Here is a 16037-nt window from a genome sequence, read left to right on the forward strand (position 1 = left end):
TGAAAGATTTGCTCAGATATGCTGACTTCGATTATGACCTAACGCCGATTTAAGATGAGCGGTGTTAGGTGTTTACATGACTGATGCCATAATCAGTTTAATATTGAATTAATAGTGTGCATGTAAACGTACTCGGAGAGCGCTGTGCACACGCACGCACGCACGCACACACACACAAAATCCCCTTCTCCACACACACGCACGCATGCCATGACAGATCTGCACATATAAAAGAGCATTCCTTAATCTCTCTTACAGATGAACGCAATTCCTGTGGATTATCTCTGTGTCTGTGAGAAAGACATCTAGTGTGTTACACTGAGTTACACTGGGACGTCAGTCTATGGGTGCTGCAGCCGTACCAGTCTGGAGGGAGGGAGGGAGGATGTGCTTCAGCTGGGAGGTCTATAGCTATAGCAAATTGGCTCCCTATTTAAAAAAGAAGAAAAATACTGACGTGTTTGTATCGTTACAGCCAACTAGCGTAAAAAAAATATTGCAATATTGTCAAAACTATGATATATCGTCTAAAAAATATTTAAATATATAACTGTATCAACCCCCCCCCACCCAATCACAACGTTGTATGTTCCTTAAGGTTCTTTCTCAGGTACTTTCTTTTTGTGTGCTTCTGTGTCTCTTCAGTAGTGTGAAAATGTAAGATAAAATGTTCTAGAAGATATTTTACCCTGGCCTAGCGGTAGGAGTAGTTTGGACAGGCCTGATTGACTATGCTTCATTGTTGACGTGTTTTGTGTGCTGTTTTGATTTGGTAGGGTGGTTTCGTCATTCTGTTGTGTTGCTGAGTGAGTTTATCACCCAGACAGACCGAGCTATCTCCTCATCTCATACACCCTCCTCAATCTCACAGTGTAAAGCCACAGAAAACCTTTTCCACATCTTAGATATCACAGATATGGTTTATTTTACTTTCTAAACACCGTTATTGAAGAGCTCCTTCTCTCTTCATTGCTCTCTCTTTCCCATATACCCTCCCCACTCCTCCTCTCTTATCTCTCTTTCTCTCCATCTCTAGTGTGATGCAGGGTTTGTGTTAGAGGTCGGCCGATTAATCGGAATAGCCGATTAATTAGGGCCGATTTCAAATTTTCAGAAATCGGATTCATTTTTGTTTTTACATTTATTTTTATTTATTTTTACACCTTTATTTAACTAGGCAAGTCCGTTAAGAACACATTCTTATTTTTAATGACTGCCTAGGAACGGTGGGTTAACTGCCTTGTTCAGGGGCAGAACGACAAATTATTACCTTGTCAGCTCGGGGATTCAATCTTTCAACCTTACAGTTAACTAGTCCAACGCTCTAACCACTTGCCTTATATTGCACTCCACAAGGAGACTGCCTGTTACACGAATGCAGTAAGAAGCCAAGGTAAAGTTGCTAGCGAGCATTAAACTTATTTTATAAAAAACAATCAATAAATCATAACCAGTTAACTATACATGGTTGACGATTTCACTAGTTTATCCTGCGTTGCATATAATCGATGCGGTGCGCATTCACGAAAAAGGACTGTCGTTGCTCCAACGTGTACCTAAACATAAACATCAATGTCCTTCTTAAAATCAATACACAAGTATATATTTTTAAACCTGCATATTTAGTTAATATTCTCTGCTAACATGAATTTCTTTTAACTAGGGAAATGGTGTCACTTCTCTTGCAACAGAGTCAGGGTATATGCAGCAGTTTGGGCCGCCTGGCTCGTTGCGAACTGTGTGAAGACTATTTCTTCCTAACAAAGACAGACAACTTCGCCAAACGGGGGATGATTTAACAAAAGCGCATCTGTGAAAAAAGCACAATCGTTGCACAACTGTACCTAACCATAAACACCAATGCCTTTCTTAAAACCAATACACAGAGAAGTATATATTTTTAAACCTGCATATTTAGCTAAACGAAATCCAGGTTAGCAGGCAATATTAACCAGGTGAAATTCTGTCACTTCTCCTGTGTTCATTGCATGCAATGTCAGGGTATATGCAACAGTTTGGGCTGCCTGGCTCGTTGCAAACTAATTTGCCAGAAGTTTACGTAATTATGACATAACATTGAAGGTTGTGCAATGTAACAGGAATATTTAGACTTCTGGATGCCACCCATTAGATGAAATACGGAATGGTTCCGTATTTCACTGAAAGAATAAACGTTTTCGAGATGATAGTTTCCAGATTTGACCATATTAATAACCTGCTGCTTCGAGGGTGGCTGTTGTCGTTGTGTTCCTGGTTCGAGCCCAGGGAGGAGCGAGGAGAGGGACGGAAGCTATACTGTTACACTGGCACTACTAAAGTGCCTATAAGAACATTCAATAGTCAAAGGTATATGAAATACAAATGGTATAGAGATAAATAGTCCTATAATTCCTATAATAACTCCAACCTATAACTTCTTACCTGGGAATATTGAAGACTCATATTAAAAGGAACCACCAGCTTTCATATGCTCTCATGTTCTGAGCAAGGAACTTAAACGTTAGCTTTCTTACATGGCACATATTGCACTTTTACTTTCTTCTCCAACACTTTGTTTTTGCATTATTTAAACCAAATTGAACATGTTTCATGATTTATTTGAGGCTAAATTGATTTTATTGATTTATTATATTAAGTTAAAATAAGTGTTCATTAAGTATTGTTGTAATTGTCATTATTACAAATCAATTTTAAAAATCATCTGATTAATCGGTATCTGCTTTTTTTTGGGGTCCTCCAATAATCGGTATCGGTATCGGCGTTGGAAAATCATCCTCGGTCGACCTCTAGTTTGTGTGGTCTGTACTCATATCCAGCTAAAAGGAGAAAGCAAAGCTAGCTGAGCAGGGAAATATATTTGGTCACTGATTGACTACAGCAGATAATTGACTACAGCAGATCAAGTCATGGATAATGGGGTCTTGTCAGGAACATGTAATCATCACAGAACCTAGGTCAAACCCTGGTGCATCCTCCATCTCTGTCTCTCTCTACATACTATATCTCTCTTTTCATTCTCTCTCTTTCTAGCTCTACTGTGATATATTCTGAGTCGGGAAGTATGATGAAAGCGTATCCCTATTGTCACTGATTGACTACAGCAGTTAAGGCAGATAAAGTCATGTGTGATGGGATTTTATCTTGTCAGGAACATGTAATCACACAACCGAGGTCAAACCCTGGTGCGTTTCCTATCTCTCTCGCCATCTCTCTTTCTTTACATATTGTATCTCTCTCGTCATACTCTCCTCTCTCGCTCTCTCCTCTCTCTCTCTCTGTCTGGCCATGCTCCAAGGCCCTGGCTACAGGGCAGTATTTAGGTCAGCCCTTGGTGGCTGTGTAGTTGCTGTGGTCACTATTCTTACAGCGTAAGTGTGCGTCTCTGTACGCGACAGACACTCGGGGAAAAATGTGCATGAACACGAGTCGTCTCTCATTGGAATGAGAAAGACTTTATTGAAGAAACCCTACTGTTGACCAATCACAAAGGGGCGTAGACTTCGGCTACCGACTTCGGTTTGCCCGAACAGACGAAAAAACCTTACTGAAGTCCAAAGCGAACAAAAAATGTCACAAAATATTGCGAACAGTTTCCTCTGGGAAGCCTGCGGACGCCTTAACCCCTCCCTTGATCTTTTCTTGACATACCCCTTCTGGTTCCTCCCCCATCTCTCCCCTCCTTTCCCTCTTTCTAATCAACATGTCCTCCCCTTTTCTCTAATACCCCTCCTTTTCCCCTCCCCCCTTTCCTCCACCAGTCTGGAGAGGAGTAGGAATAAGTTGCCTCGAGAAACTGATCCGAGGTCAATCTTGCACTTTCCCTAACGAATCGCTACGGTTAATATTGGGGGAGGGTACAACGGGTCCTAGATCAGTGCCTATGGGCCACGTCTACCTTTCCATCTGGTGACGAGTAGTAGACACCTGGATATGATGACCTCTGACCTTATAATGAGAGGAAATGGGTGAGCCGGCACTCAATTAGAGGAGAGAGAATGGAGGGTTGGAGAGAGGGGGAGAGATGCCGAGTTGCAGAGTTAACCACTAAGTAGTTGCTACGGATTTGGGACATTAATCAGCCCGGGTAAAGCAATAGGACCCTGTAGCCACCCGTGACCTCGTCCCCAGGGTAATTGCTAGGAAATCCAGAGAGATGAGAGAGACGAGAGAGAGAGAGAGCCGGCTGCTGGATGAGACCCTTCAGTGATCCATCGTGTGACTGTATTCCTGTAATGTAGATATACACCCCCAGCCATCAGGCTCTAGTCTCGGTCTCTGTCCTCACAGCAGATGAACGTCTCATGACACCCGGCAAATTATTCCCAGCTAATTTAATAGACAATGAACATGACACTCTATCCACTCTTCCCCCCTCCCTCTCCTTCTCTCCCTTGGGTCCTTAATCTAATATACCTTGTAATGCAATTCCAGCCTTCAGCCACCAAGGCCTGTGGTGTCAACAGGGGCAACTTGCAGCAATGCACTCTGTTCTATCTATGTTTAGAATCTCAGGTCCAGTGTGACAGCTCGTTGAGCAGCCCCTATAGCTGCGAGATAGAGGACAATGGCCTAGACTAGCCTATTGTGGATACGATGGAGTAACAACAGCTGAATAGCAAATCAAACTGTTAGTCCTTCATTTGTACTCATTTTAGTAGTCATCTTGCTGTAACAGTGTCTCTTTTCTTCTCTCTGGGTCTGGCCTTAAATGGGGTCGACCACAGGTTAAAATGCAAGCAGCACGCAGCCTGAGATGGGGGTATGGCTTGGTAACAGGAGAAGGGTCTATAGCGTCGTTCCTACAGTGCCTTCTGAAAGTATTCACACCCCTTTGACCTTTTCCACATTTTGTTGGGTTACAGCCTGCATTTAGCATGGATTCAATTGAGATTGTGTCACCGATCTACACACAGTGCCCCATAATGACACAGGTGGATTTTATTTTCAGAGTATTTTACAAATGAATAATGAATTATAAGCAGAAATGTCTTGAGTCAATAAGTATTCAACCCCTTTGTTGTGGCGAGCCTAAATAAGTTCAAGAGGAAAGTCATATAGTAAAGTTGCCTGGATTCACTCTGTGTGCAGTAATAGGGGTTAACATGATTTTTGATTGACTACTCAGTCTCTGTATCCCACACATACAATTATCTGTAAGGTCCCTCAGTTGAGTAGTGAATTTCAAGCACAGATTCTACCACAAAATCCAGGGCGGCTTTCCAATGACTCGCAAAGATGGTTATCAGTAGTGTTATCAATTGCACTTTGGATGGTGTGTCAATACACCCAGTCACTACAAAGATGCAGGCGTCCTTCCTAACTCAGTTGCTGGAGAGGAAGGAAACTACTCAGGGATTTCACCATGAGGCCAATGGGGACTTTAAAACAGTTGCAGAGTTTAATGTCTGTGATAGGACAACAATTAGGATGGATCAACAACATTGCAGTTACTCCACAATACTAAACCTGCATGACAGAGTGAAATAAGGAAGCCTGTACAAAACAAAAGTATTCCAAAACATGTAACCTATTTTTAAATAAGGCACTAAAGTAATACTGTAAAAAGTGTAGCAAATAAATTGTGTTTTTGTACTAAATACAAAGCATTGTGTTTGTGGCAAACGCAACACATCACCAAGTACCACTCTTCATATTTTCAAGCATGGTGGTGGCTGCATCAGGTTATGAGTAGGGAGGTTTTTAGGATAAAAATAAACTTAATAGAGCTAAGTACAGGCAAAATCCTAGAGGAAAATCTGATTTTTGTCTGCTTTCCAACATACACTAGCAGATAAATTCACCTATCAGCAAGACAATGACCTAAAACACGAGGCCGGATTTACACTGGAGTTGCTTACCAAGACGACATTCAATGTTCCTTAGTGGCCTAGTTACTGTTTTGACTTCAATCAGCTTGAATATCTATGACAAGACTTGACAATGGCTGTCTAACAATGATCAACCAACTTGACAGAGTTTAAAGAATTGAAAAAGAATAATGGGCAAATATTGTACAATCCAGGTGTGAAAAGCTATTAGAGACTTATCCAAAAACAGCTGTAATCACTGCCAAAGGTGACTCTAACATCTATTGACTCAGGGTGTTGAATACTCAAATCAAAATATATTAGTATTTTATTTTCCATAAAATGTTTTTAAATATTTGCACTTTTCTACCACTCTGACATTAAAGATGATTGTGTGTAGATCGTTGACAAAAAAAAAAAACGACAATTAAATCCATTTTATTCCCACTTTGTAACACAACTAAATCTGGACAAAGTTAAAAGGGTGTGAATACTTAACTGAAGGCACTGACGTTATGTACATATCTACCTCAATTACCTCGTGCCCCCTGCACATCGACTCAGTACTGGTACCCTGTCTATATAGCCCAGTTATCGTTACTAATTGTGTTTGACTTTTCTATCTATCATTCTCTTTGCACTGTTTTTAAGGGCCCATGAGTACACATTACACTGTTGGTCTACACCTGTTTACAAAGATTGTGACAAATAACATTTGATTGGATTTGATTTGGAATAGGCCGTCATGGTTGTATTTCATGATCACTCTGGAAGAATTGAATGATTCCCTCTTCCTGTTCCTGTGTTGTAATCCCACCTGTTCCAGTGCTGTCGAAGGGATGTTATTCCCTGTTAGCCCCCCTCCTCTCATCCCGGGGTGAAAGGAGTCTTTTGTGTCTCTACCTGCTTGCCGCTCTCCTCTCCTCACAACTACGGTTGAGTGACTTGACTGGCCAAGTGCGAGCGCTTTAATCCTCGTTAACTCACACCTGCCTTTGGGGTTTTAGCGTAGGAGAGGACGAAGAGGGAAAGATGCAGGTGTCGAGAGGGATTTTGCTGGGACAGCCGTGTGTGTTTTTTGTGTACGTGTGTCTGAGTTATGACATGAGGTGAATTTCGCTCGTCTAGTGGGATAGGAGGACACCTCTGTGACATCATCACCAGCGCTTCTAAAACAGCCAGAGCCGCAGAGTTGCGGATAGACAGAATATGGCAGAGTATGCTTTTGGACACTACCCTTGGCAGCCTCAGAACAGGAGTAGTGGCCAGAAGCTCTCCTCCTCTCCATTCATCTCCTCTACTCTATTACTGTCAGTGTGTCTGGAAGCACTCAGTGAAAGCCCCTCTCATCTCCCCAGACATATTTATTCTCAGGTATGTCCATGTGTGCATTCCAAGTGGCACCCTATTCCCTATATAGTGCACTACCTTTGACTAGTTCCCCTATGGGCCCTGGTCAACAGTATTGCACTATAAAGGGCAAAGGGTGCCATTTGAGGCGCAATCCGTGTGCCTGTCTCCAGGCCAGAGCAGATCAAAGCCCCTGCCAGACGTACATAGACACTAATCCTGTGAGATAAAGGGTTCTGGGTGTAGAGTCCACCGGGCCTGCTGGACAGACAGGGATGAGACACAGGTACAGACGGACAGAGACTGTTAAAGGTAGTGGTGATGGGCGAAGAGAGGGAGGGAGGACGGGATGAGCTAGGATATGTAGCAGACTATCTCCTCCTTTACCTGAATGGACTGCCAGTGGAGGATTTACAGTTGACACTGACTACTCTCTGCTGACTTTGCACCATTCATTCCTGGTGAAGGGGAATATGAGCGGGTTTACAGACCCCAGACCTGAAGTTAGACAACTAGGAAAAATGTGCAGCTCATCTATCTGTTTTTGGACTATGCTCTACATCCCAAATGGCACCCTATTCCCTATGTTGTGCAATATATAGGGACAGGCGTGCCATTTGGGATAGTCCAAAAACGGATAGATGAGCTGCACATTTCTCCCAGTTGTCTAACTTCAGGTCTGGGGTCTGTAAACCTGACAGGGTTTCTCAGTGAACCCAGTCACTCTACACATTCCTGTACAGTTAACCATTGATCCCGGAACACGGTTTCATTTAAAGGGCCACTGCTCAGACTCTAGGCCAAGGTTCCGACTATTTATGCCTGACATGTGGCCTATATTGAAACACGAACGTGCTATCATCGTGATGAAGTCACATCCTAGTTGTCTGTCGACAGAGAGGTTCGAGCTCTAGTGGTGACTGTTGATAATGGCATTACAATGATATGTCTGTCGACAGAGAGGCTAGAGCTCTAGTAGTGACAGTTGATAATTACATTACAATGATATGTCTGTCGACAGAGGGGTTAGAGCTCTAGTGGTGACAGTTGATAATGGCATTACAATGATACGTCTGTCGACAGAGGGGTTAGAGCTCTAGTGGTGACAGTTGATAATGGCTTTACAATGATGCGTCTGTCGACAGAGGGGTTAGAGCTCTAGTAGTGACAGTTGATAATGGCACTTCAATGATACGTCTGTCGACAGAGGGGTTGGAGCTCTAGTAGTGACAGTTGATAATGGCATTACAATGAGATGTTTGTCGACAGAGAGGTTCGAGCTCTAGTGGTGACAGTGGATAATGGCATTACAATGATATGCCGTGGTGTCAGTATCTCCTGTCCTCCCGATTGATGCCTGTGGCAGTTGTGTGGGAGACGTGATTGATGTGTGTAGGGAGAGACCGATGCACAGCTGTCTGTCTCAGGGAGGTCCCAGTCGTCCCCAGTCATCTGCAGTGATTATCTCTGTCAGCTACAGTTTCATTGTATCCCTGCTCTCGTTTCCTCTCCGCGCGTAATATACATCCGCTTGGCAACCACTAAGAACCTTTCCTTCACTTCCTCATTTAATCTATTCATTTCCCTAACCTATCATCTCGTGCCATGCATGTTGAATTCCTGAGTAATAGATGGATAGATTCTAGTGTGACTGTCGTTCCGTTCTGTCAGTCTGTAGGATATACTGTAATGGTCATTATGGTAGAGACGACAAGAGAGGGGGTGAATTGACCCTGTTCGTCTAGCAGGATGTCTGGCAGCATGTCTTGTAGGCTGCTGATATGTGATCCTACATCCCAGTCTGTCTATTTGCTCACACAGTGTGAGAGAAACTCTTCTACTGGACCCAATGGTTACTGTGTGTGTGTCTGCGTGAGAGAGAGAAAGGGATTTGCACGTTCTTCGGCAGATTGTTGAGAAAGCCAAACTGTGAGTGAATGTGTGGGATTGACTCGACAGTCAAACAACCTGTTGGTTTGCTCTGTACCTGATAGGCCAGGGGCGGTTAGGTGTGTCACAGGGAAGAGGGGAGCTGATTTCTCTCTAGACACCTATTGGTCGAGGTACAGTCGGTTTGGAGTCATTGTTGTGATTCAAATATTTGAGAGAAAGGGGTCAGTTGGTCGCTTTGTGGTGTTTTCTCAGCACCTGCTAAATAGGGCTCTGTTTTCACTGGTTTTCATTGGTCGCTGTACCTTTAAAATGTTATTGCGCAATAAAAGATGGTTGCCAGTAAAATAAAAAACACTGCCATCTAGAATGTCTGTTGTTATAATTGTTGGCTTTCTTCAAGGATTAAACACTTCCTCGTATTACCATCCTACTTGACTGTGGTAAATGTCAAAATGATTTAAATAATCACATTTCCACTGCAAACAAACCAATGCAGGGAAGGATTGGTCTTTGTGTGGAATGCAGGGGTTGTCCTTTCCTTCTTTCCCCTGTCATAGTGATTTAGGACCGGAACATACCACTCTCTTCCCGCTGTAGGGGGGGGTCTGAATCCCCCCTCTGTCTCACACGGGTGGGGTTGACAGGTTTGCGAGGAGAACCTGTCGCCTGTCGTACAGATGAGACTTCTGTCGTTTTTACCACCCGCTCCCTGCTTCTTCCGTTATCTGTGAAAACACTGCTGTTGTTGTTGGACGGTGTGGGTGGTCACCAGGGTTGTGGTCACCAGGGTTGTGGTCACCAGGGTTAAGGTCACCAGGGTTGTGGTCACCAGGGTTGTGCAGGGTTGTGGTCACCAGGGTTGTGGTCACCTGGGTTGTGGTCACCAGGGTTGTGGCCACCAGGGTTGTGGTCACCAGGGTTGTGGTCACCAGAGTTGTGGTCACCAGAGTTGTGGTCACCAGGGTTGTGCAGGGTTGTGGTCACCAGGGTTGGGGTCACCAGGGTTGGGGTCACCAGAGTTGTGGTCACCAGAGTTGTGGTCACCAGTGTTGTAGTCACCAGTGTTGTGGTCACCAGGGTTGTGGTCACCAGGGTTGTGGTCACCAGGGTTGTGCAGGGTTGTGGTCACCAGGGTTGTGGTCACCAGGGTTGTGCAGGGTTGTGGTCAACAGGGTTGTGGTCACCAGGGTTGTGCTCCGCTTCGTTTTTTAATTCAGTCTATTGAATTGAAAATCATCTGTTGATTCTATGAGGATTTTTCAATTAATTACGAACGTTTAAACGTGCTCCCTAAATTGTGAGTTGAAAAATAATTTACCCCCCACCATGATGGCCACACTCTGTCAGTCACAGACCACAGACAGATAGTGACAGCAGTGTCATCGATCTCCAGAATGGGTGGGTGGGGCTAGTGATGTAGACAACGGTGTTGTTGTCACTCACTGTGACAGATGGGAACCTTGGTGGAATGTCCCAGTGTCCGGCTCCATCCAGAGTGGCGCAGCGGTCTAAGGCACTGCATCTCAGTGCAAGAGGCGTCACTACAGTCCCTGGTTCGAATCCGGGCTGCATCACATCCGGCCGTGATTGGGAGTCCCATAGGGCGGCGCACAATTGGCCCAGCGTCGTCCCGGGTTTGGCCGGTGTAGGCCGTCATTGTAAATAAGAATTTGTTCTTAACTGACTTGCCGAGTTAAATGAAATCATAGATGGCTAGGCCTATAAACGACAGAGACTGACTGGTGTCATGCATATCACTGTCTCGCAGTCTGTTAACAGCCTTATTAGCACCTCCTGCCTCATAAACAGACCTGCGTCTATGGAAAACAGATTGCTGTTTACTTCATTTTATTAATCCCAATGAACACAATTCAATCATCATATATATGATTCATTCACTGTTACAGTATACTGCCTGGACTCTTAGCTGAGATGACTAATAAAACAATGAGTGACACGCTGTGAGTTTCTTATTGATTGGACGACACACCTGTTTGTTTACTTTAGCAGGACTATGTCCGTCTCATATCATCTTAATGGTTATTACAAGTTCATAAATGCTTGGCATATCGTAATTGTAACACACACGAAACACTAAAGAAAACTGTAGCACACTGTTGATCTTGATGCTTCCCACAAATGTAATGGATCTTATTACACCAAATGTCTCAGACCCCGTAGACCTTCAGCAGGGTATTTCACTCACTCCGATATACTTGTAAACGGCATCTTTGTAATGTAGTGTGTGGTGTTTTATATCACTACGGGGTGGGTTCTGTCGTCTCCCATGTCACTCATGCAGTGCCATTTACCCTCGGAGAACTCCTGTTTCCATGGCGTCTGAATGTGACACGCCCTGGGATGACTGGCAGTGATCTGCCCAGGGACACCCTGTGTGTATGTGTGTGTGTTGCCCTCTCATTGACCCCGAATAGAACAGCTGGGGGGGGGTATAAATAGCATTTCTCTTGGAATGCCACAGGACAGTTTTCCTCCTGGAAAACTCTCCCTGTATTTAACCTTGTCCTTCCCTGTTAATGGCCTGTTGTCAACCCTCGTTCCCTCGGCATTGTGTGTGGGGAACAGTATGGGGTTCAGGGGATCTATGTAATTCGTCAGAGAGGCAGGACTGTGCGCTTGTACTTCATGGCCAATAAAGTAGGCCTCGTTCCTGGTCAGTTTACTCAGTGAGTGAATAGCTTAGATTTGCCTTTTGAGGACCCGGAGAGTAGGTGATGAAACGCTTTGTCAAGCACAGTCGGGATGGTTTGAGCTGTACTCTCAACAGCGAAGCGTTTAGAGTGCTACTGTTGTCTTAAGCTGAGTGCCAACAGCTACTGTCTGGACCTGCTGCTTAATGTTAACAGAACATGTGACTGGAACCTCTTACACCTGCTTCCTGTAGTGTGTGTGTGTGTGTGTGTGTGTGTGTGTGTGTGTGTGTGTGTGTGTGTGTGTGTGTGTGTGTGTGTGTGTGTGTGTGTGTGTGTGTGTGTGTGTGTGTGTGTGTGTGTGTGTGTGCGTGTGCGTGCGTTTGTCCGACCATCCCTGCTTGTGTTTCAATTAGCTTCTGGACCACCATGTGTACTGACTGTGTTGCGCGGACAGACAGGCAGAGGGGACAGGTGGGGGAGTAGACAACTTGGGTAGACTACTCTGTGATGGATGTCTAGTGTAACAGATACTCCCTGTGCTAGTAGAGCACCCTCTCTCTACGGTGAACTAAGGGAACGTGTGTGTGTGTATGACCACATGGGGGGGTGCTTTTGTGTGTTCTCTAGAAGTATGTGGTGACTGTGGGTGTAACAGAGTGGAAAGCATAGGTCGTCTTGCTCTTCTTTATCTGATAATGATGACACACTGGGCAGCACTTTTAGTGAAGAGGGAGAGGAGGAGGAGGAGGAGGTGGAGGTGGAGGAGCCTGTGAGGAGACAACGGTATCAGCACCCAGTCTGATGAACAGAGGCACTGACGGGGGAGGGAGAGGATAGGGAATATAGGAATGGGGGGGAGGCGGGGCTAGAGAGGGGTGTAGGGGTCCTGAGAAATGACCTAATATGGGGGAGAGTGACTGACAAGGCACCTGCCGCTCAGCCGTCTCTCTCACGCACGCAAACACATTGACTCAACAAGACTCCTGCAACCCGATCGGCCACTCAGAGACGTTTCAACAGTATTTCAACTGCTGCAGCCACCTGTTGGCAACTCTCCTCCTACATCCCAGAAACCACAGTATTAGAGCCCTATAGACTCTCTCTGTATGCTTGGTGTTGAACAAATAGCCTAGCCCTGTAGACTTTGTATGGATCAGCCCTGTAGACTTTGTATGGATCAGCCCCTGTTGACTTTGTATGGATCAGCCCTGTAGACTTTGTATGGATCAGCCCCTGTAGACTTTGTATGGATCAGCCCCTGTTGACTTTGTATGGATCAGCCCTGTAGACTTTGTATGGATCAGCCCTGTAGACTTTGTATGGATCAGCCCTGTAGACTTTGTATGGATCAGCCCCTGTAGACTTTGTATGGATCAGCCCTGTAGACTTTGTATGGATCAGCCCTGTAGACTTTGTATGGATCAGCCCTGTAGACTTTGTATGGATCAGCCCTGTAGACTTTGTATGGATCAGTTAAGAGTTAGCAGTGTCAGCTCTCTTCCTATAACTCAGCGTTATAACGAATGGGTCTAGGCCTATGGGCTCTACACGGAGTACACCAAACGTTAGGAGCAACTTCCTAATATTGAGTTGCATCCCCCCTTTTGCCCTCAGAACAGCCTCAGTTCGTCTGGTCATGGACTCTACAAGGTGTTGAAAGCGTTCCACAGGGATGCTGGCCCATGTTGACTCCAATGCTTCCCACGGTTGTGTTAAGTTGGCTGGATGTCCTTTGGGTGGTGGACTATTCTTGATACACACAGGAAACTGTTGAGCATGAAAAACCCAGCAGCCATTGCAGTTCTTGACACAATCGGTGCGTCTGGCATCTCCTACCACACCCTGATCAAAGGCACTTCAGCTTTTGTCTTGCCCGTTCACCCTCCGAGCGGCACACACACACACACACACACACACACACACACACACACACACACACACACACACAACACAATCCATATCTCAATTGTCTCAAGATTCAAAGATTCTTTTGTACACTCAGTGCATATGACATATGGGATAGAAGAACTGAGCAGTTTTCAGTTGTTCCACAAGTTGAAACGAGATCAGAGTTGTTTAATTACTTAGGAGTGGCTTTGAATCAGGTGGAATCACATTGACACCTAATTCATTCAATCTACTGTAGTCGATAGAGAACCGTGGCATGACAAACAAGTGCAGCTGCTAAGCTCTGCACAGAGAGAGAACGCTGGCAGAGACTCAGGACACTGGAAGCCAGTCCTTCCCAAGTCTCACTGTAACATAATATTTGTCAGGAAATCGCTGTGAGCAGCACACGTCTCTCGTTTGCGGGAGGTGTTGGTGTTCACACTCTTGGGTCTGCGTCCCAAATTGCACTATATTCCCTATCGAGTGCTGTGCTTTTGTCCAGAGCAACGTGGGCCTTGGTCTAAAGTCGTACACTATATAGGGAATAGGGTGCCATTTGGGATGCGCACGAGATCTCCTCTGAGAAGGATCCATTAGGATTGAGATATTTACAGTAGGTAATTAAAGTGTGTTCCTGGACAAGAGGGAGGGAAATGCCGACATTTTGCTGTCATTGACAGGACAGGTTATTTATTCAAATGATTATATGCCTGCCAGTGACTCTGTCTAGTTGATTTAATGTCTATGATCGGGCCAGTTTTAACAAATTGGGCTCATTCGTGAACTATTCAACAAAGTTTAACACCAATCTTCATGTGTTTAGTGTGGTTGAACTGTGGTTGACTCGACTACTCTGCAATACATCCACTTAGATGAGGATCACTTCTATATTCTACAAAACGCTCAACAAATCTTAACAAAGCTTCATGGCTTCAATTATGTACATTCGTTCTGATCCGTCTTTTAACTGTTGCTTTGCTCTGTAGTTCATCCATTTAACCCACCCCCCCCCCCCTCTCGCTCTCCTCCCCCCTCCCCAGATGGTGTCCATCGGGTCACAGCATTGTGCACCCTGCGGGTCACCATAATCACAGACGACATGTTGACCAACAGCATCACGGTGCGCCTGGAGAACATGTCTCAGGAGCGCTTCCTGTCCCCTCTGCTGTCCCTCTTCCTGGAAGGAGTGGCAGCCGTGCTCTCCACCAGGTAATGTGTCTGCTCCCTTCTTACGGTCCCAGAAAACCTGCTTGCAAGAGTCTCGGTATCAGGAGGGAATAATAACCCTCGGGAACCGGGATTTCTGTCTAACCTGGGAATTTTTGGGGAAGTTATTGAAGTGATGCAACCTTAGCTTCTACTCCATGGAGGTCCGTGTAGCATTCTGTTGCTGCCACAGCACTTCTACTCCATGGAGGTCCGTGTAGCATTCTGTTGCTGCCACAGCACTTCTACTCCATGGAGGTCCGTGTAGCACTTCTGCTCTGTGTGATCATGAGACTCTCTACTCTCCACCAGCCGCCAGGCCGTCTTTGTGTTCAACATTCAGAACGACACCGACGTTCGCGGCGCCATCCTCAACGTGACCTTCTCGGCGCTGCAGCCAGGCGGTCCCCCGGGGAGGTACTTCCCCTCAGAGGAGCTGCAGGAGCAGATCTACCTGAACCGCACCCTGCTCCGACTAATATCATCACAACAGGTAACTTACTCACAACAGGTTCTTTGAATGAATCCCAAATTGACCCCTGCCTACCCCATAGCCACTCCTGGACAACTGGGTCATGTACAGTTGGCCCCAAATTGAAGAAAATGATCAGGGAGGTACTATCCGAACTTGTCCAATAATAAATGTTTTGTTGTTGTTTTGACAAGTTTAGCTACGGTGTGCCGTAATGAACACGATCTAAGTCAGCCACTGATTCGAAAGGAAAGCCCGAAAACCAGCCATCTCTGTTGCCCATTTCATTTTCTGGATTTGAGAAATTCCCTAATGAATTGTATCCGTTCCAGGTGCTTCCCTTCGACGACAACATCTGCCTGAGGGAGCCGTGTGAGAACTACATGAAGTGTGTGTCTGTGCTGAAGTTCGACAGCTCCCCGCCTTTCATCTCCTCCGACACGGTGCTGTTCCGGCCCATCCACCCCATCAACGGTCTGCGCTGCCGCTGTCCTGCAGGCTTCACCGGGGACTACTGCGAGACTGAGATAGACCTCTGCTACTCAGGACCCTGCAGGAACAACGGGACGTGTCGCAGCCGAGAGGGAGGCTATACCTGCGAGTGTCAGGAAGACTTCACTGGTCAGTGGCTCCACTCAGTGAAGGAGTTGTTTGTGTACTGTATTATCCTCGCTAGCCTGTTCCCTGACCTGTTGCGCTGTCTTGCAAATGGTGCGAACATGGCCGTAGTAGTTGGCAACGTTAGCACGAAAGGTTCTGGGGCCA

At 45.5% G+C, this 16037-nt stretch overlaps 1 protein-coding gene across 4 annotated transcripts in view; it reads left to right on the forward strand.

Annotated features, from left to right (window-relative positions):
* celsr1a (cadherin EGF LAG seven-pass G-type receptor 1a) overlaps nt 1-16037 on the forward strand; it is a 135030-nt gene that overhangs the window by 44071 nt on the left and 74922 nt on the right. For all 4 annotated transcript variants that reach the window (XM_046297656.1, XM_046297652.1, XM_046297653.1 and 1 more), the window contains exons 2-4: nt 14635-14803; nt 15113-15293; nt 15605-15893. In XM_046297656.1, the coding sequence (XP_046153612.1) occupies nt 14635-14803; nt 15113-15293; nt 15605-15893 (639 nt within the window). The remainder of the gene's footprint in view (nt 1-14634; nt 14804-15112; nt 15294-15604; nt 15894-16037) is intronic.

The sequence above is a fragment of the Oncorhynchus gorbuscha genome, linkage group LG14 (genome assembly GCF_021184085.1).
Source record: "Oncorhynchus gorbuscha isolate QuinsamMale2020 ecotype Even-year linkage group LG14, OgorEven_v1.0, whole genome shotgun sequence".
NCBI lineage: Eukaryota > Metazoa > Chordata > Actinopteri > Salmoniformes > Salmonidae > Oncorhynchus > Oncorhynchus gorbuscha.